The sequence below is a fragment of the Salvia splendens genome, chromosome 1 (assembly GCF_004379255.2).
Source record: "Salvia splendens isolate huo1 chromosome 1, SspV2, whole genome shotgun sequence".
Classification (NCBI taxonomy): domain Eukaryota; kingdom Viridiplantae; phylum Streptophyta; class Magnoliopsida; order Lamiales; family Lamiaceae; genus Salvia; species Salvia splendens.
In genome coordinates this window covers 41006454-41027281 of record NC_056032.1, presented here as the reverse complement: position 1 = coordinate 41027281, position 20828 = coordinate 41006454, and the positions used below count along the sequence as shown (strand labels likewise).

The 20828-nt window shown below is 38.0% G+C and overlaps 2 protein-coding genes and 1 pseudogene across 2 annotated transcripts; 2 read left to right on the top strand and 1 right to left on the bottom strand.

The window, feature by feature from the left end:
* The first annotated feature begins 3914 nt into the window (after positions 1-3914).
* Positions 3915-4785, top strand: LOC121804411 (annotated as a pseudogene).
* Positions 4786-13956: 9171 nt separating this feature from the next.
* LOC121800469 lies at positions 13957-15528 on the bottom strand. The gene is made up of 4 exons (XM_042200043.1): positions 15244-15528; positions 14677-14779; positions 14496-14589; positions 13957-14409 (listed from the first exon to the last, which is right to left on the bottom strand). Exons 1-4 carry the CDS (start codon positions 15435-15437, stop codon positions 14135-14137), a joined length of 666 nt encoding a protein of 221 aa, XP_042055977.1. The 5' UTR covers positions 15438-15528; the 3' UTR covers positions 13957-14134.
* A 1516-nt stretch (positions 15529-17044) lies between these two features.
* On the top strand, positions 17045-17964 carry LOC121790394 (cell number regulator 6-like). Its single transcript, XM_042188648.1, has 3 exons — positions 17045-17146; positions 17240-17354; positions 17468-17964. The coding sequence occupies exons 1-3, from the start codon at positions 17051-17053 to the stop codon at positions 17962-17964; spliced, it is 708 nt and encodes a 235-aa protein (XP_042044582.1). The 5' UTR covers positions 17045-17050.
* Positions 17965-20828: the final 2864 nt, after the last annotated feature.

Here is a 20828-nt window from a genome sequence, read left to right as displayed (position 1 = left end):
TTTTAGTTGTCACATCTGAAAGAAAACTGCGGAAGCCATGAACACACATACTAGAGATATATTTGGAGAGAGCTCTCAAATTGGCATTTTTCCTTCCATCAAATGTAACCAGATGCGCTACATATATACTCCATTCAAACGATCTAAAAACGTTGTACTAATCTACTTTAACAAACTCTGAACATCGTACTAATCTACTTTAACAAACTCTGCAAGACATGTTTCCTCTTTAAACCGCGCAACACCACGTCGCGAAGTACATATGTGGTCCTCCATCTTAGCTGGCTTGTCCGTGGTTTCAACGTGTGCGAGGTTGATCATTGGCTCCTTTTGTGCCGCACACCCCTTACTCTTCTTTGTCTCATTCTCAGCTTTAGCTCTCGTGGAGTTCGTGATTGCTTTGGCTCGTGCACAACGCATTGCAGCTTGATCAACTTGGCACGTGACGGCTTGGTCAATTTGGTTAGCAGCGGCTTGATCAACTTGGTTAGCAGCGGCTTGATCCAGCTGCGACATGCAATGTGAGCGTCGGCATGCAGTGGCTTGATCAAGATGATTAGCAGTAGCTTGATCCAGCCTAGGTCTGATCATCTCTTCTAACAACATCGATATTTCAATCACTAGAAATTTTTTATTGTCATTTTATTCCCAAGAGTGAAAGTATGAGTACAAAGATGTAATTATAGATTTATAGGGATCATGATATTTATACTGAATTAAACTGTGATAGAAATTATGATTAAAAAACAAAAATTATGTTAATATTGGTAAATAAGATTAAAACTATGGTTAAAAAAATATGCGATATTTCAATACCTTAGATTAATTTATAAATTAATTTGTAAAATTATTTTATTATCTTCACAAAAAGTAATAATTTTTTTTGAATTTTATAAGAAAAGAAAAATAATACTACTAGAAACCACCAACCCACCATATCAAAGGACTTCTAACTCTACTAGTCTTCCCACCCACCCACCCACTCACTTTAAACTCTCTCTTGCTGCTTCCGGCCAACCTCTCCAAAATTTCTGGCATATTTCTCCTAGGTTTGTGTATTTTAATTTATATATAATCAGTTTTTAGGTTTTTATTTTTCTGGTTAATATTGTATGGATTTTAATGTTAATATTTTTTAAGAATGATTGTAACATGCACACATTTATCCAACTCATCAACCCTTTTTAAATTGATTACAAAATTCATATTTATTGTTTTTATTTATCAATGTTCATTATATTCAATTGAAAAAATAAGCACATTAATTAATTACAGAGTAAAAGATATGGAAGATATGAAATGATTAAGACGTCCGGCGTCTACCCACAATAATTATAGTGTTCCGATCCCATATAAAACTTACAAGAAATTCTCAAAAATTCCAAAAGTTAAGTTCAATATATCTATTTTCCTTTCCACAATAATTATAGTGTTCCCATAATAAAACGTAAAAGAAATTCTCAAAAATTCCTAAAGCTAAAGTGTAAGAAATTTCCTTAAATTAAATATTTATATAAGGATAAAATCGACAACCAAATTAATTTGTTGATGAGGTTAATCATTTTTCATTGTTAAACTTATAAACATCCCATGTATCCTTGACTATGAATTTTGTTGCTTGTTATTTATTGATCTATTAATTGGTGATATTTTCTAGTGGCACGTTATAAACTTTTTTTTGTATTCATAAAAATTTGCTGCCAATATCTTGAGTTTAACTTAAGTGCTACACGCCACTTGACCGCGCGAGTTGTTGTGATGCGCCACTCGATTGAGTAGCGTGTTATGGAAAGAATTCGCAACAATAACACGGACGGTTTAATTTCTTAAATTTGTGTCCAAAATAATCGCCTCAACTAACGTTGAACAAACGGAGTATGATTGATTCTCAGCCTCCTTCTCACATTCTTATTTTAGGTGTAACATGTTTAACTATATGAAAAAAAATGAGAATTTTCATGCCATCAAAATCATATCATTCATATTTTCAAATTTGATATTGTGTTGGTATAAGTTTAACATAAAACCATGTCGTTTCTACTAGCAGACTTGAATAAAAAAGAAAAAAACTAGATCTCTTGAAAATAAATCCAGCGAAGTTAGGGTATAGTGAAATCCAGCTGTAAGGCCCATATAGAGCTTGGCCCAATAAATGGAGCCCAGAGTTGTAGTAACATGCGATGGCGAAAATCTTATGAGCTGCAAATGCATCATTGAAAATGTCTACTCATATTCTTAATTCTTGTAGCCCACTTGATCCATCAAAATATTACTATCAATAGAGCTGTCTACTCCTTCCAACATCATATATACTCCTATGTGTAGTCAACTTTTTTTTATCCAAGTGGAAATCAGCTTTGAGGGTGATGGGGGTGGGATATTGTAAAACCAGTAAATGTAATTATAGCATGTTAGAAACTACATTCTAAATATAGTTATAGGGATTAGGGAGCATGCAGTATTTCTTTGTAGGGATACAGAATTTCCCACGATTTCTAAAACCCCCATATTTTGAAGGGAAAATTACATATTACTACTCCAATTATTGATCTTTTATGGGAAACATTCCGAACTATATATATACTCCATAACTACTGATGGGGTACGAACTAAACAAGCCCAACAGCAGTGACGGCCCATCAGCCCAAAGCCCAAGGAAGAGTATGAGTTCGGCATTACCAAAGAGTTCGGCCTCAGCCTACAGCTCGGTAAAAGCCAACCAATCAAGCTCTGCTCATAGGTCGGCATCAAGCTCTACTCTCAGATCGGCAACCAAAGCAGTTCGGTCTCAGTTTTCGACCGAACAAGGAGTTAGTGGACCCATGCAGGATTTCCACAACTTCCAACACACCCACTACCACGTGGCGTCAACTCAGGCCACGATCGTAGGCCATGACCTACGCTACATCCACGATCTTAGGCCATGACCTACACGACATCCACGACTTAGGGTGGTGATGCAAGCCACGATCTTAGTCCAAGATATAAATGGAACTTAGATCTGATATGAGGAGGTTAAGCTCTCTAGAGATAAAACACCATATAGCAAATAGCAAGTTTGTATTTGTAAGCTGTAGAAAACAGATCAAGCAATACAATCTTGCCCTCCCTTTTTCCCGTGGACGTAGATTTACTTCAGTAAATCGAACCACGTAAATTCTTTGTGTCTGTATTTTCATTCTCTACCAGCATTTGCTAACATCAAAAATTCGCGGATCCATCAACTACAATATAATCAAAACCTAAACATAATTAGTTTCGTCCATGGAGGATAATCTAACTAATTATGGCTACATTTACATGTGTCCAATTATATATGTCAACCTCATCAAGATTACCCTGATGTAGCATTATTCGTGGATATTGTTTAATACTGCTACATGATTGATTATATACAAAGTCTCTAATTTATTCAAAATCAATATTTTATATATTCGCAGACTACGAATAGACGTGAAGGTATTATCTTTTTTCGAAAGACAAAGAATTATGTGAGATTCCCAACAGTACTCCAAAAGGTCAATATTGGACAAAGAACTTATGCCAAATTTTGCAAAAGTTTTCAAAAAAATCATGTATATTTTGAAAAAATCGAGTTAATAAAATATCAAAATTTTTGTATATTTTGTACATTTATATATGAATTCATAAAACTAGAATTTTTATATATCCGTTAAATTTTTTGGTGTTTGTAAAATTAATTGATTTATATGACGTTTGTGTTTTTTTGGTGTAACATGAATGCATCCACATGGATACGTAGCGTATTGATTTTCGATTCTAAATTATTATGGCTTAATATTTGTTTAGTGTGTGGTTTTGGCGTTTCATGCTTCCCCTTTTTATTGTTCATCATACATTATATATTTATATATGTACAAAAGAATCTCATAAACCTACCTCTCTATCTCAACCATACCATACCATACCATACCATTCTACTTCCACACTTCATTTCTAATGGCAAAAATAATCACTATCAATTCTCTACTATGTTCTGCCGCGGCCTCCGGCTCGTCTTCGGGTGGCTCGGCCTTGCCTTCCACTAGCTCCCTCTCCTCCAATTCTTCATTCTCCGACAAGACAAAAAATTCAACATTTCCTCGACAAAACACAAGCAAAGACGCAAAAAAAGTTTGTGGCTCGTTCCGCGGCGTGAGGAAGCGGAGCTAGGGCAAATGGGTCAGCGAAATCCGAGAGCCGAGAAAGAAGTCAAGAATATGGCTCGGAACCTATCCCACGGCTGAGATGGCGGCTCGGGCGCATGATGTGGCGGCCCTAACCATTAAAGGCCATTCAGCCGTCTTGAACTTCCCCGGCTTGGCTCACGAGCTGCCACGCCCAGCTTCCGCCGTGCCCAAGGACATCCAAGCCGCGGCTGCAAAGGCCGCCGCCTTGTCTTCCACCAGCGCCGAAGCCGAGCCGAGTTGCCATTCCTCGACGAATTTGGCGTCGGCTTCAACGGCTCATGACGAAGACGACACATTTTCCGACTTGCCAGATTTGACCCTGGCTAGCTCGGATCACAGTGATTCCTTGGCTTCTTCTTGGCAGCTGGCTGGAGCCAATATTGGAATATTCTGGCTGCAAGAGCCGTTTTTGTGGGAATGCTAACTGTTTCAACTTCTAATTTTTTCTTTCCCTTTTCTTTTTATTTTACAAATTTGAGTTTGATGTATTCGAAAACCAACTCAACTTTATGATACAATGTACTATAATTGTTGCGTAATAGTTTGAAAGTTGTGATCAATCAAAATTTTTAATGAGTATTTCTCGTTTGATTAATCGAACTTTGAGTATAAGCCAACTAAAGTTACTACTAAACTGTCTTGCATCATTTTGAGTTAATTAAATGACAATTGTTTATGTCAAAAAGAAGAGAATAACGGCTAGTACCAAGTTTCCATAACTTGGTAATTGGTATTACAATAAATGAGTGAATTTTCCTAGATACATTTAATTAGTGATAGTTCCTAGTGTAATGGTGGTATTTCCTATGGTTGTAATTCCCCTATAAAAGGGAACATGTGTAACCTATTCAAAACATAACAGAAAAATACAATCAAAACCATTCTTCTATCTTTGCCACCATGTTCTACCTCCAATACAACGCCTCTCTCGATTACCATCTTTAAGATGGTATCAGAGCAGGTTGCAACGGTGTGGGACTCAGAAAATTCTCATCACCGTCCCGGTTATACCCTTCCCGGCCTTATACCTTTCCCGGCCCTTTTATTTTAAACCTGCAAAATCAGAAATAAAGCCATGTCAGGATCTGACTCAGAAGCTACAAACACCAACCAACCATTAATGAATTTCTCAGGGGAATTCGCTGCCCAATTAGCCGAATTCCTTAGGCAAATCAATATACCACCAAAAACTCAAGAACAACCCCCTCCACCCTCAAATCAACCAGAATCATTGGGGGAGATACACCTTCAAACCAAATTGAATGGCGACAATTATTCCCTCTGGACAACTCTGATGGAACACGCAATCGGAGGGAAGGGTCTGTCGTCTCACATCAACGGAGTTACCGACCCTCCCCCAACTAGTGATCCCGGTTATCCGAAGTGGAAGCAGAGAGATCATTGCTGCTTCAACTGGATTATAAACAACATCGAAGCCAATCTTGTCAACGAAGTATCACAATACGCAACGGCCCGAGACCTATGGGAGGGTCTGGCCATTACATACGGGAGTGGAACTGATCCGTTCCAAGTTTCGGATCTGCACAGGCAAGCGTACAACATGAAGCAGGGGAATATGAGCCTTGAAAACTTATGGAATAAGTTCCAGAAGCTCTGGATTTCCATCGACGAAATGGATCCAAATCCGATGGATACTCCATCATCTATTCAGAAATACAACAGCAACACTCAAAGGCATAGATTATATCAGTTTCTATGGGCGTTGGATGAAAGATATGATGCATTAAAGAGGGAAATCTTAAACAAAGATCCACTACCCACTGTACAAAGCGCTTACGGATTGGTAAGACGCGAATCGGCTAATGAGCGGGTTTACAAACTCTCTGGAGATTCACAAGGAGCTGGAATAGGTGCCGGATTAGCAGCGATGAACCGGAGCCGACCACCACCGCCACCCAAGTTCTCTGCCGGATCTGCGACTCCAACCGACAAGAGCAAAATGACTTGCAGCCACTGTGGTGGGAAGAAGCACACGGTGGATACATGCTTCCACCTCCACGGATTTCCCGATTGGTGGGAAGACATGAAGAAAAGGCAGAACCGGAATCGGAGTGGAGGAGGCAGAGCAACAGCGGCGGTGACCGTTGGGGACCGAGCCACCAACACCGAGAGCTCGGCGGGCAACGTCGGTCAAGCCAACACGGTGGGGAACGGCGGCGGGCAGCTTCCAGGTCCGGGTCGCCACAGCTTCGTCGCGACGGGGAACGGCGGGGATGAAAAAGCCGTCGCATCGGTCTCAATCGCCCGGGTCTGGTCGGAAGGTAACCCGGCGTCAACGGTCACCAGCACCGAAGGAACGACAGAGGCCGAATTGAGAGTTGGAGAGGAGAAGATGATTGAGGCGCCGTATGAAATTAGGGCTGAGGGATTTGGGGGTTATTTTAACAAATTTCGGAAATTCGAATCGCCCCCCCAGAAGTTTCCTAAATTCCCCCCCAACTCCCGAGTATCTAATCCTACCCGAAATCACCCCACTACTTCCTCAACTTTCAAATTTAACCCCAATACCACCACAAAACCCCAAACTTACCTCAACACTTCCGAAAATCCTAAAAATGCCCCAAAAATTTCCAAAAAATTCCCCGACAAATCAGACGGGCTAGTCTTTCAACCTAATATCCCGTGTCATAACCCTTTTAAAGCCTTAGCCTTTACCTCATCCACCACAGTCGAACAAAAGGAGCACAAATGGATTTTTGACTGTGGGGCTACTGACACGATCTCCTTCGATCCAAATGACTTCTCCACAATATCTAAACCGACTAAAACCTATGTCCAAACTGCCGGGGGGGATTTAGCTCGAGTCGAGGGGGCAGGCACTATCAATATTTCTCCAACTCTCCGGCTCTCTAACTGCCTCTTTGTCCCAACTTTTTCACACAAATTATTATCTGTTAGTCATGTGACCAAGGAGTTAAACTGTAAATTACTGATGCAACCTCGTTTTTGCGTGTTACAGGATACCAAGACGGGGATGATAGTTGGGCGTGGCACTGAACGAAGTGGATTGTACTACGTGGATGAGATAGCTCAACAAAGTGCGGCATTACTAACCCGTGAAGCAACTACAACAAAGGCTTGGCTTTTACATCATCGGTTAGGACATCCTTCCATAGGATATCTGAAATTAATGTTTCCTAAGATGTTTTCTAGTGTGCACTCTCTTGATTGTGAAACTTGTCATTTGGCCAAGAGCCATCGTCATTCTTTTAAACTGAATAATACTCGAGTGTCTACCCCGTTTTCTCTGATTCACTCTGACGTTTGGGGTCCTGCCCCAATCAATGGGGGCCAGGGTCTCCGTTATTTTCTCCTGTTTATAGATGACTTTTCTCGTATGACTTGGGTCTACTTCTTAAAAAATAAGACTGAGGTTTTTGAAAAATTCACCCAATTCTACAGCATGGTCCAAACTCAGTATAAACAAAATATCCAAGTCTTACGGTCCGACAATGGGGGGGAATATTTAAATGCCAACATGAAATCCTTCTTTCTTGAAAAAGGGCTTATCCATCAAACTTCTTGTGCATACACACCTGAACAGAATGGGGTAGCAGAACGGAAAAATAGGTATATCCTAGAAATCACCAGGGCTCTCCTCATCGAGTCAAAAATCCCCACATCTTTTTGGCCAGAAGCTATAGCCACCGCTGTGTACCTTATGAACCGTCTTCCAACAGGTATCCTCAACTTCAAAACTCCCATCGATACTTTTATCAACCATGAAGCCATACAGAAACCAACCTATCTCACCCTTGACCCGAAAGTCTTTGGTTGTACAGTCTTTGTCCACATCCCGAAACATGACCGTACCAAATTCTCTCCTTGTGCCGTTAAATGTGTTTTTCTCGGGTATGGGGTCAATCAGAAAGGTTATCGGTGCTATGACCCTATAAATAAGCACATGTATACTACCATGAACTGTGATTTTGTTGAGGGAGAATACTACTATAGCCAATCTAGCGGTCAGGGGGAGAGCCAACCACATAGACCAATTAGCGACCCACTAAATTGGCTATACATCCCAACGGACGCAATCCATCAGCCGGAACCTATACTAGGGGAAACCGAGCAAGGGGGAGATGAGGGGAAGGAAAACAGACCTATCATTGGCACAGAACTCAACTTAAACGAGGAAACAAGCCATGCCAATGAGCTATCAAAATCCACTAGTCAGGCCGCAAAGTTTGGAGACATCACCCAACCATCAACTCCGTCTTCGAATCCTGAGGTAAACAATCTTGCTGAACTCAACATAGTTCCTTTAGAAATCACTAACACTTACAGTGAAGGCCAAGAAGGGGACAGTGAGAAGCGGTATGAACTGCCACACAGAAGTACAAGGGGGATCCCTCCCAAAAGATACTCTCCAGATTGGAAAGGAAGGAAACAACGTATTCAATAGCAAACATAGCTCAAAGACACCTCACAGAGATGGCCAGAGCATTCGAGGTTGCCCTATATGAAGAAGAAGAAATTCCTCAGTCTTTCCAAGAAGCTGTTAAGCACAAACATTGGAGAGAAGCCATGAAAAAGGAAATTGATGCCCTGATCAAAAATGGAACGTGGGAAAAATGTAGTCTACCAGAAGGGAAGAAACCAGTCGGGTGTAGATGGGTGTTCACCATCAAAAGACGTGCAGATGGATCAATCGAGAGATATAAGGCGCGATTGGTGGCCAAAGGATATACTCAAGTGTATGGAATTGATTACGACGAGACTTTCTCCCCAGTTGCTAAACTTGACACGATCCGGGCATTATTGTCAGTTGCAGCATGTAAGGATTGGTCGCTACATCAATTTGATGTGACAAATGCATTCCTCCATGGAGAATTAGGTGAAGAAAAGGAGGTCTATATGGCAGTTCCACCTGGATTTGAGACCGAATTTGGTTACAGGCAAGTGTGCAGATTAAAGAAAACTCTTTACGGCTTGAAGCAGTCCCCAAGAATCTGGTTTGGAAGATTTTGCCAAGCAATGGTCAAGCATGGGTTCAAACAGAGTCTTTCTGATCATACGCTTTTTACAAAAAAGAGAGGAGATAAGATAACTTGTCTCATCATCTATGTCGATGATATGATCATCACAGGGGATGACACAGAAGAAATCAACAATCTCAAGATCAATCTGTTTAAAGAATTTGACATGAAAGATCTCGGCCCTCTAAAATACTTCTTAGGAATTGAAGTGCTCAGGTCGAATCATGGAATATTCTTAAGACAGAGAAAATATGTCCTCGACATGTTGGCAGAAACTGGCCTCTTAGATTGCAAGCCTGCTGACACACCAATGATACCGAATCATGGGCTAAAAATTGTTGAGGGAGCTGAACCTGCAGATCGAGAGAAATATCAAAGGTTAGTAGGGAAATTACTCTATCTGTCGCACACCAGGCCAGACATTGCATATGCAGTAGGAATTGTCAGCCAGTTCATGCACCAACCACAAGAAGAACACATGAACGCAGCCTTACGAATAGTAAGATACCTCAAGGGCACAACAAATTATGGAGTGTTCTTAAGAAAAGGAAAGGACCTTGAAGTAGATGGCTATACAGATGCCGATTGGGCAAGTAATCCAGTCGATAGAAAGTCAACCGGTGGATACTTTACCTTCATCGGAGGCAACCTAGTTACTTGGAGAAGTAAGAAGCAAAAGGTTGTAGCCTTATCAAGTGCTGAAGCAGAGTTCCGAGGCATCAAGAGTGGACTCATGGAGATCATATGGCTTAGGAGATTACTTACTGAGATCGGTTTTCCCCCAAACCGAAAGAGTAAGTTATTCTGTGACAATAAAGCGGCAATCAGCATATCAGAAAATCCAGTACAACATGATCGAACCAAACACGTTGAAGTCGATCGCCACTTCATTAAAGAAAAATTGGAAGGTGGAGTCATAGAATTCCCGTTTGTGCGATCCGAGGAACAATTGGCTGATATCCTAACCAAAGCAGTGAATCCCAGAATTTTTAGAGAAGTTTTGGCCAAGTTGAACATTGGAGATACCATTGCTCAACTTGAGGGGGAGTGTCAAAAAGAAGAGAATAACGGCTAGTACCAAGTTTCCATAACTTGGTAATTGGTATTACAATAAATGAGTGAACTTTCCTAGATACATTTAATTAGTGATAGTTCCTAGTGTAATGGTGGTATTTCCTATGGTTGTAATTCCCCTATAAAAGGGAACATGTGTAACCTATTCAAAACATAACAGAAAAATACAATCAAAACCATTCTTCTATCTTTGCCACCATGTTCTACCTCCAATACAACGCCTCTCTCAATTACCATCTTTAAGAGTTTATGTATAACACATTTTGCCCTTTGTTGTTAACTTTATAAATTGGCTGATGACTTGATGTGTAGCTTCATCAAACAACTATGTATTGTAATTTCGCACGGTCTATACTGCACCTAATGCATAAATGATTTTTTATACGTCCAAGAAATATTTTATACTATTCTTCATCCGTCTCAATTTAAGTGGAACATTTATTGTTCAATATATTTTTTGTTTGTTAAGTAGAAGGAGAATAAAGTAAAAAATAAAAATAAAAATAAAAAATAAAGAGGTGATGCTTCTATTTAAAAAAAGTGTATTTTTGAGTGTGATATCTCAAAATGTATATCAATACATGCAATACTCGGAGACTTCTCCACAAAAAAAATTTCAATGATTTGGACACAAATTAATTATGATGATTTATAACACTACTCACCACAAATAAGATAATTCTCACTTAAATATTCATTATTTTACATAATAAATATTGAAATATAAGTACATGGAAATTCCAAATCTATCCTTGTGTTTCCTTTTAAGGGTACTGTGTGTCTTTTGACTTGATTCAAAGATTCCAACGACACACTATTTTAGAGGTGCTCGCTAGTAATTTTCTGTTAAATCATACTTTGGGAAGGTGGGAAGAAAAAGAAAAAGATTTCCATTAGATTCGCTAAGTCATTATCAGTGTATCATTATTGATACGATATTCGTGGACTACTATTTTTTTAAATACAATAATACACCAAAGGACTACTATTTGTGTCTTCATTTTTTTCACATGTTTTTTAAATTTTTTTCCTTTAATTTTTTTTAAATTAACTTCATATATTTATATCATATATATGAAGGAGGAAATTACAAATCAACTCCTATAACAAGGAGGAAAGACAAATTACGCCACCCAGGGTTCGAACTCGAGACCTCCAGGATGGACGCGGTATCCAGCACCCTTTACCGCTAGGCCAAGGGGCCACCCAGGGTTCGAACTCGAGACCTCCAGGATGGACGCGGTATCCAGCACCCTTTACCGCTAGGCCAAGGGGTTCGAACCCTTTAATTAACTCTTTAGAATTTATTTTCACTTTAATTACATACAAAATTTTGATTGTTAGAGTTATAAATTCACAAGGTATACAATTTGTTCAAAATCGAGTATTTTTTAAAGAAATATTATTATACTAGAATAAATTTGTAATTTATACTAATATATTAGTACTATTATAATAATAGTTTAGAATTAGAACACAAAAATGAGACATTTAATAAATCTCATCCTGATTTGTATGTACAGATATTACGGAAACGCGTTTCAAGTTTCAACCTTTACTCAACATTATGAAACAATTATTCCACGTACGTCCCAAATAATTGGTGATATGCTCTCACTTAGATAAGTATAGACTTGTAAATGCAATTTATTTGCAATTCATTATGAAACAATTTAACTTTGCCTGTTACAATGATTAATTGAAGCATGTAACCGACGACGAGGGTTAAGAATAGATAAATGAAATGACACGTATATATTTAGGACTGGACGTGCTAACCTATGTTTATGAAAACTCCAAAATATAATATAAATTTAGTTTTAAAAAATTCCAAACTACAAATTAAAGGAATCTTCCTAGCACATCTAGATGTAAAAGTCAATAATTCAAATTAGGTAGTTATAATGTTAATTGCCAGAGGAAGGAAACCTCACGTCAAATATAATGCATAAATAGTATTAAATATTATTCATCAATTAATTCTCTGCTATTTAACTTGTGCAAGTACATTGTATTTATTCATCAGCACGCAAATGACTCCCTTAATTATAGGAGTACAAGTATAAGATATCGAAAATTAGTCGATTTTTCTTTCAAGGTTAATCCTGTTTGCTGTATAAGTCAAGAAAGAGAAAATAGTTAGTACTCCATCCGTCCCATAATAGATGGCATAGTTGAAGAATGACAAGAGATTTTAGCATATATTGTTTTGTGTGTTAAGTGGAGAGATAAAATAGTATATTTATATTAATGTGAGAAAGAACTTTTTCCAAAAAAAGGTAATGTGACATCTTTTGTGGGACAAACTGAAAATGAAAGTGTGACATCTATTATGAGACGGAGCAAGTACTATATATGGAAATGACTCAACTATATATGTGACATCTTTTGTGGGATTTTATGCACAGTAGGGAGTTATTTGTTCCTATTTGAAGGTGGTAAATGACCTCACCATCACTATCTTTCTCGTTAATACATAGTCTATTTCTCAATGATTTAGGCTAATTTTATTAATTATTATTGCATGCACATTGGCAAATTTGAGGGACAAAGTCGTTCACTTTGGACCCAACCATATATCTCGAAAATAGATGCTCAAAATAAAGCTCCCAATCTGGCCCATATAACATACCCCTAGGTGTGTAGCTACAAAAAGTAAATCACTTTTGGCTTCATAATAAATTAATTAGAAGTTCTAATCAAAAGTATCAGACAAATGGATCCATGCAATTTGGAATTGATTAAAAATGTTGTGGTAGTAGACTAGTAGTTAAAGCTCAGCCTATTCAAAAGAGAAATTGGATTTGCGATTTAAATATTAAGAATTAAAGCATAAAACACACACAATCCGGAAAGTATTTTCAGTTAAATAATTAAAGGAAAAACCACTCTTGTATAAATTTCTATTTATATGCTTTTACTTTTAATATTATATCCGTTTATAATATTCTTAGTATAGGGGCGAGCAAAATAATTGAAAATTGAATATTTGATCTGAATCAAACCGAAATTTAAAATTTGGTTCAATTTTTTTTCGGGTACGGTTTAAACTTTTGGCTAATTTCAGTTCGGTTCGGATATTAAAAAAATTAAATTTAATATTAATTTTCAAATTTTTTTTTTCCAAATATCTTGGATATAGTATTATGCAATTTCGATTTTCGAGTTCAGTGTTTGTAGTTTGAATTTTGGTTTTTCAAAACTTTTGGATATATTTTTTGAAAAAATGGTTTTTCTGATAATTCGATTTGGTTTTCATTTTCATAAAATTTGGATTTTTTAGTTCTGCTTGTCCAACAACTTAAACCGAAAATCGATTACTCACCCCTACTTAGTCTATTATGTATATATTTTTTCATACTCTCTTCGTCCACAAAAAAATCCTATTTATAGATGGCATCAATTATAATAAACTTAAGACAAATTTTAGTGGACGAACTAAAATACAAAAAATTGACTATTTTTATGGATGTATGGAATCACGTGTGATAAAATGGGATTAAATTGCAACAATCACTTATACATACTACTTTGAATCTACAAAACACACTCATGTACTAAAATACACGTATACCCTCATACCATATACGGAGTATTTAAAATTCATACTACTACTATTATACTCCATTTAACTGGTCATAATTTATTTGGTAATGGTACTAAATACTAATGTGCAGAGATTTAAACAATCATTTGCTTCAACAACACCAGTTTATTTCTTAGACCGCCAAAGTTAGATAACATGTTGCCTATGGAAACCACAGAAGTTTCACCAAAGGGAAACAGAAAATAGTTAACAAGAAAACAGAAACCAAATAAGTAAAAAATCAAGAAAGTGAAGCAAAAGAGAGACGCTATCTTGTACACGTCTCATTGTTGGCCGCGGACCACAACAACAATGAGAAGGATGACGACAGAGAGCAGCAACGAAGACCTAAGCTTCTCGTCAAGAAGGTCATCAAGTTGTGAACTGGGATTTTCATTTGAAGGAGGCTGGAATATGTCATTCACGAGCGATGTAAAGCTTTCAAGCAGTTGCATAACTTTGGACTTGGCCAAATCCAAAATCCATTTCAGCATAACATCCGCCAACGCTGGCTCTGCCTTAGCCTTCTCAAGGTAGCTCACCAGCTTCTCTTCTTTAGCTGCATTCATATTTATTACTACAAACCAATCATTGGAGCTAAAAATTTGTTTTATCAACTCTTACAACAAGAAAAAATGGAGCCACCTGCAGAGATTGAGCCTCGTAGATCACCAACCACCTTGTTACTCAACATGGCCTTCCAAACGGCTTCATCACACGAGATAGAGGTAACCAAATTCTGAACAAAAAGGACATAATCAAAGAGAATTCTCTACCAAAATTTTACTAGTATAATGAAAATGCAAGCTAGACATCCATGAAGCACCAGAAGAGGTGGTTCTGCTTGCATCATGGCAAACGCCTCGGAGAATTTTGTGAACCCGGGAGATAGCAAGTGGAGATGGTGATGCATTTGGTCACGCATAAACCTGACTATAGCATAGGATTAGAACACTCCACATTAAGCCACAGAAATGCAAGCAAAAGCCAATTGCATATAATGAACTAATTTCTGACATAAATATACAATCAAAGTAGTTTTCACTATTCTTAGGGTTACTTGACTGAGGCTGCTCTGTTTAGATGGTTACATATAATTATTTTCTTCATATGAGCATATGAAATTAAAGGTTAAAATTAGGCTATTCACATCAAATTGACAAATATGGTTTCACAAATCTAATAAATTTGAAATCCCCAAATTCGGTATGTGATTCAATTCCACCAAAAGGAAGCCTTATCATTCAATCATACATAAACAAATTGAGTATTTTTCAAAATATCCCACATCAAATTACCCATCTAATCAAGTAAAAATAACAACCTTGATCCCGATTAGAATCAGAAGTTGGAGAAGAATAAGAAGAAATGGAAAAAAGTAGCGATCTTTAACCTTTGGAGTTGAAGAATTGCAGATTCAACTTCGACCCGAGAAGGAACCGGCCCTAAAAAGCTGTCGTTATCAGAGCAATAGCATGGTTGAAGTTCAGTGCACACAGCCGGAGTTTGGAAGCTTCTTGAGGCGGGGAACGGCGGCGAAGCGGAGGCTGAGGCTGAGTTGGCAGAGAACATGAAACCGCCTCCCATTGATGATTGATGATTGTTTCAGACCTCAGTTGGGATAAGGTAAGCCAAAATACGATGAACCTTACTTCTTGTTGTTGGGAGTTTACTTTGTTTTAATAATTTGAGCATATTTTCATTTTTACCCCTTCTTTAAATTGGATTACATTTTCTAATCTGGTAGTGTTCCAAGGAAATAAACATAGAAAAGAAATTAAGAATTTATCATGATCTTAAACATTAGCTAAAGATAGACATCTAGTTATTACTTGACTCATTTATTACTCCAGTATTATTTTTTTGGACGAAAGCAATGGAGTATTAATTACTCCGTCCGTCCGCCATTAGGAATCTCATTTCTTAGTGACATGTATTTTAAGAAATGTTAAGAAAAGTGAGTGAAAAAAAAGTTAATGGAATATAAGTCTCACTTTTATATATTAGTTTTAAATTAAATGTGAATGAAATGAGTTAGTGGTATGTGAAACCTTATTAACATTTATGGTAAAAGTGAATTGAGACTCCTATTCGCGGACTAAAAAGAAAATAGAGAGTTCTATTTGGAAGTGGAGGGAGTATTAAACATGAATGAAATGAAATACATTTAATAATTTCCACATAGAATCTGGATTCATTAATATTTGATAAATAAAACTTGCACATAGTGTACCAAAGTTTATTAAAAGACGCATTTTAAATAGAGGGAACATCTTTTTTGGTCCACGAACTTTGCCAAAGTATCATTTTAGGTCCGTGAACTTTGAAAATATCATTTTAGGTCTGTGAACTTTGAGTTAGTATCATTTGAGGTACTTTTTACTATTTCTAAGTTTTTTTGGACGAAAATACCCTCAATACCTTAAAGTGTATATATTTTTAATAAATTTGTCATATACTCATATTTTTTATAAATATCTTTACAATATATTTTTGACAAATTTTCTAAATATCATTTAACCTTAAATATTATCACTTAATTTTGTGACATGCAAGTAAAATTGCTTCTTCAATTTTTTATATTATTTTTTTAAAATTGAATAAAGAACTTTTCTTTAATAATAAAAAATTGAATAAAGCAATTTTACTTTCATGTCACAAAATTAAGTGATAATATTTAAGGTCAAATTATATTTAGAAAATTTGTCAAAAATATATTGTAAAGATATTTATAAAAAAATATGAGTATATGATAAATTTATTAAAAATATATACACTTTAAGGTATTGAGAGTATTTTCGTCCAAAAAACTTGGAAATAGTAAAAAGTACCTCAAATGATACTAACTCAAAGTTCACGGACCTAAAATGATATTTTCAAAGTTCACGGACCTAAAATGATACTTTGGCAAAGTTCGTGGACCAAAAAAGATGTTCCCTCTTTTAAATAATAGTGGATGTATAAATTAAAGTCGTCTGTATCAAACCACATAGTTAATAGTAGTAGTATACAAATACAAGCGTAGCTAGTTAATCAATTAATGCATGGGAGTGTTTTTCGATCCGATAATTCTACCAACTAACTTAACTGCTACTTCCTCATTTCAGCAAATATAATTAATTAAACACAAAATAGTTTGAAATTAATCTCTCTTTCTGAGTTCATAGAATTCCCAAAAAGTTAATGAATTAATGAGAGAGATGGCAGAAGGGTCGTACGTAAAGCTAACAGAGGATCAAATTGCCTTACAAAACATCACTCCTGGTGAACTAAACGAACCCATTGATATCGAAAAGGTTATACATGTATTCACAAATTAAAAAGTTGGTCTATATGCACAGTTTAAATGTAAATTGTGAGATTCATTAATTGGATGAGAAATCTTGCAGGTAAATGGTAGAACATGTGAGCTATGTGGGCAATCCCTACCTGTATCGTACGTGCCTCCAGCGGACGAAGATTGGGCTACCGGCATCTTTGGCTGCCTTGATGATTCTAATAGTTGTAAGTTAAACTTGAAACAGAGAACCATTATTGATTCTCTTTCAAAAATTTTAAAAAAAAAGACTAATGCAAGAATTAAAAGAGCATGTACTGATGAAATAAAATACGTGCAGGCGTGACAGGGTTGTTATGCCCGTGCGTGCTATTTGGGCGCAACATGGCGGTGATGAACGAGAAGATATCCCCGGATAGGGCATGCGTGGGCCATGCAGTGTGCGTGGAAGGTGGCATAGCGGCCGCTGCTTTAACGATGGCGTGTAACGGGATGATTGATCCGGACACGGTGTGCCTGGTGACGGAGGGTTTGTTGTTCGCGTGGTGGGTGTGCGCCATATACAGCGGGATGGGGCGGCAGTTGCTGCAGCGGAAATACCACTTGAAGGATTCACCGTGTGATCCGTGTGCAGTGCACTGCTGCTTGCATTGGTGCGCCATATGCCAAGAACACAGAGAGATGAAGCATCATCTCTCTGAGGAATCGGCGGCCATTGTTGATCTTGATCCGCCTCAACTGCAGGAGAAGATCAACGCTGCTGCTGCCTCTGCTAATTCCCAACCAAACAATCAAATTGTATTAGTAACTACTAATCATGATAGTAATAATGTGTAGTAATTCCCTTCCCTACCTATTTTAATTTAGGGGACGCATAATATTACAATTTTTTTCAAAAAATTATTTTTTTCCACAAACATTAAACTTGGCATATAATATCACGAACTTAAATAGTTGTTGAATTTTTCCCCTAGCTACATTTCATTTATTATTACGCCACCTAAGATATGGTTATCACTGAAATATGATAACAGTGTGATTATAAAGTCCCTAGAAGCCATTTATGTTATTCATCTTATTTTTATGTAGTTGAATTTTGTCACCGGTGGGAAAAATTCAACAACTATTTAAGTTCGTGTTATTATAATTTAAGTTCAAAGTTGTGGAAAAAACAAGTCTTTCAAAAATTTTGTGATATTAGGTGTCAATAGCTCTTTGTTTTATATATATAACCCTTCACTTGTATTGTTAGATATATATTCACAATAATCCTATTTTCAATATTACGTGATTACAAACTAAGAGCATCCGCAGCGGTGGCGAAAGACGCCACCGCCGTCCGCGCCGTTGGCAAGGCGCAGGACCGCCGCCGCTGCAGCCGCGCCGCTGGCACGGCGCTGCTCGATGTATCGAGCGCGTCCGTGCCAGCGGACGCACACGTGGCGCGCTCCCATTCGTCAACGGCATAGCCGTTGTGTTTAAACTTTTTTTTATTTTTTTTTTAAAAAATCGGTATTTAATTATAAATAATGCTAAAAAATAAAAAAAAATTTTCCAAATCCCAAAAATATGGCCGTTTTTTTCCCGTTTTTTCTGAATTTTTTTGATTTTTTTTGATTTTTTTTTCCCCAAAATCATCTATAAATACACACATTCATCATCCATTTATCACATCAAATCATCTCTCATTCTTCTCTCATTCATAATTCTCATACAAACTATCAACACATTCATCCCCCACTCAAAATCTCAAATGGATTTCACCCATATTATGGCGGAAGCGGAACGCGAAGAACAAGAATACTACGAACAACATCGTGCCGCTTACGAAGCATATGTCGCGGCGAATACCCCTGCTCCTCCTCCTCAACGAACCAGATCAAATCGACGGTACATCCATCGTGACCGGGAGGGAGCCCACGAAAGGCTCGTTGCCGACTACTTTGCCGACCAGCCGCGGTTTCCGGCAGATTACTTCAGGCGCCGTTTTCGCATGTCAAAGCGCTTGTTCATGCGAATTGTCAACACATTGTCCGCACGTGTTGAATACTTTCAAACAGGTGTAGATGCAGCCGGCCGGCAAAGTATCACGGCGTTGCAGAAGTGTACGTGTGCCATCCGACAACTCGCTACTGGGCAAACGGCCGACATGTTCGACGAGTATTTGCATATCGGTGAGTCCACTGGAATCCTATGTTTAAAGAATTTTTGCGAGGGCGTTCGTTCTGCTTTTGGGGATGAATTCCTTCGAGCACCCACCACTGATGATTGCCAACGGTTGCTTCGTCTTCACGAATCAGTCCATGGCTTTCCCGTAATGCTTGGCAGCATTGACTGCATGCATTGGAGGTGGAAGAATTGTCCGACTGCTTGGAGGGGGCAACACTTGAGCGGTCACAAAGGCGGCGGCCCAACGCTTATCCTTGAGGCGGTCGCCGACTACCGCCTATGGATTTGGCATGCATATTTCGGCGTTGCTGGATCCAACAACGACTTGAATGTGCTATATTCGTCACCACTCTTCAATGATGTGATGAATGGTGTAGCACCGGCGATCGACTTCACCATCAACGGAAATATATACCGCATGGGTTACTATCTCGCCGATGGTATCTACCCAAGGTGGTCGACGTTCGTGAAGACGCTCCACAACCCACACGACCCGAGACGGGTTCTTTTTGCGCAGCGTCAAGAGTCAGCGCGGAAAGATGTCGAAAGAGCCTTCGGGGTCCTTCAAGCTCGATTCAACATTGTGAAGGCCCCGACTCAGCTGTGGTACGTGAATAATATCGCCGACATCATGTTCACGTGTATTATATTACACAACATGATTATAGCCGACGAAGGGCCGAGGGCGGCTAGCTTCTACGACGAGGACGAAGCCGGAAGCTCAACAGCGAGGTCTCCCCTACGCCGAGGCGAGCATACGACGGTTGGCGAGAGGATCGAGACAAGACACACAATGCGCGATACTCGAATCCACAATCAACTACAAGAAGACCTAATCAACCACATGTGGGCGAAATTCGGCAACGAGTAGTGTCATTTTTAATTTTTAGGATTTTAATTATGTAATTTTTAATTTTTAGGATTTTAATTATGCAATGTTTAATTTTATTTGTCATTTGTAATATTTATTGTGGGTTTTAAATGAATTTTAATATTATGGAAATGTTTTTGTGTAATTGAATTTTATATTAATTGTGCTCGTCCTTGCGGAAGAGCACAGTTGTGGGTGTTGTGCTCTTGCCAGAGAGCAGGCATGAATAGTACCGCCCGGGCCCACAACCGTGCCGCTGGCAAGAGCACGGTTGTGGATGCTCTAAGTTTAGCCTTTGAAGTAAGCATATGACGGTTTCTAACACCGGATCATTATGACTACAAGGAATCCGCCATTTCTCTGTCACAATGGTCATATTAATAACACTACATAAAATTAGGACATATTAATCATGTGTGATCAAATATCAATTAATTTATAGTAATAACTAATACTCCTTCTGTCGCAGGATAAGTGAGCCAAAACTTTTCGGTACGAGATTTAAGAATATGAGGTTTTGTTAGTAAAGTGGAAAGTGAATAAAGTAAGAGAGTTAATAAAGTTGAGAGAAAAAGTAAGTGAGAGAATGTCAAAAAAGAAAATGACTCACTTATCTTGGGACGTCCCAAAAAAGAATGTGAGTCGCCTATCTTGGGACGGA

Coding starts and splice junctions, on each gene's coding strand:
- LOC121800469 (XM_042200043.1), bottom strand. CDS start 15,437: ATGGGAGGCGGTTTCATGTTCTCTGCCAACTCAGCCTCAGCCTCCGCT. Junction 14,780..15,243: donor GCAATTCTTCAACTCCAAAG/GTTAAAGATCGC, acceptor TGCTATAGTCAG/GTTTATGCGTGACCAAATGC. Junction 14,410..14,495: donor ACGAGGCTCAATCTCTGCAG/GTGGCTCCATTT, acceptor ATATGAATGCAG/CTAAAGAAGAGAAGCTGGTG.
- LOC121790394 (XM_042188648.1), top strand. CDS start 17,051: ATGGCAGAAGGGTCGTACGTAAAGCTAACAGAGGATCAAATTGCCTTA. Junction 17,147..17,239: donor AACCCATTGATATCGAAAAG/GTTATACATGTA, acceptor GAAATCTTGCAG/GTAAATGGTAGAACATGTGA. Junction 17,355..17,467: donor CCTTGATGATTCTAATAGTT/GTAAGTTAAACT, acceptor AAATACGTGCAG/GCGTGACAGGGTTGTTATGC.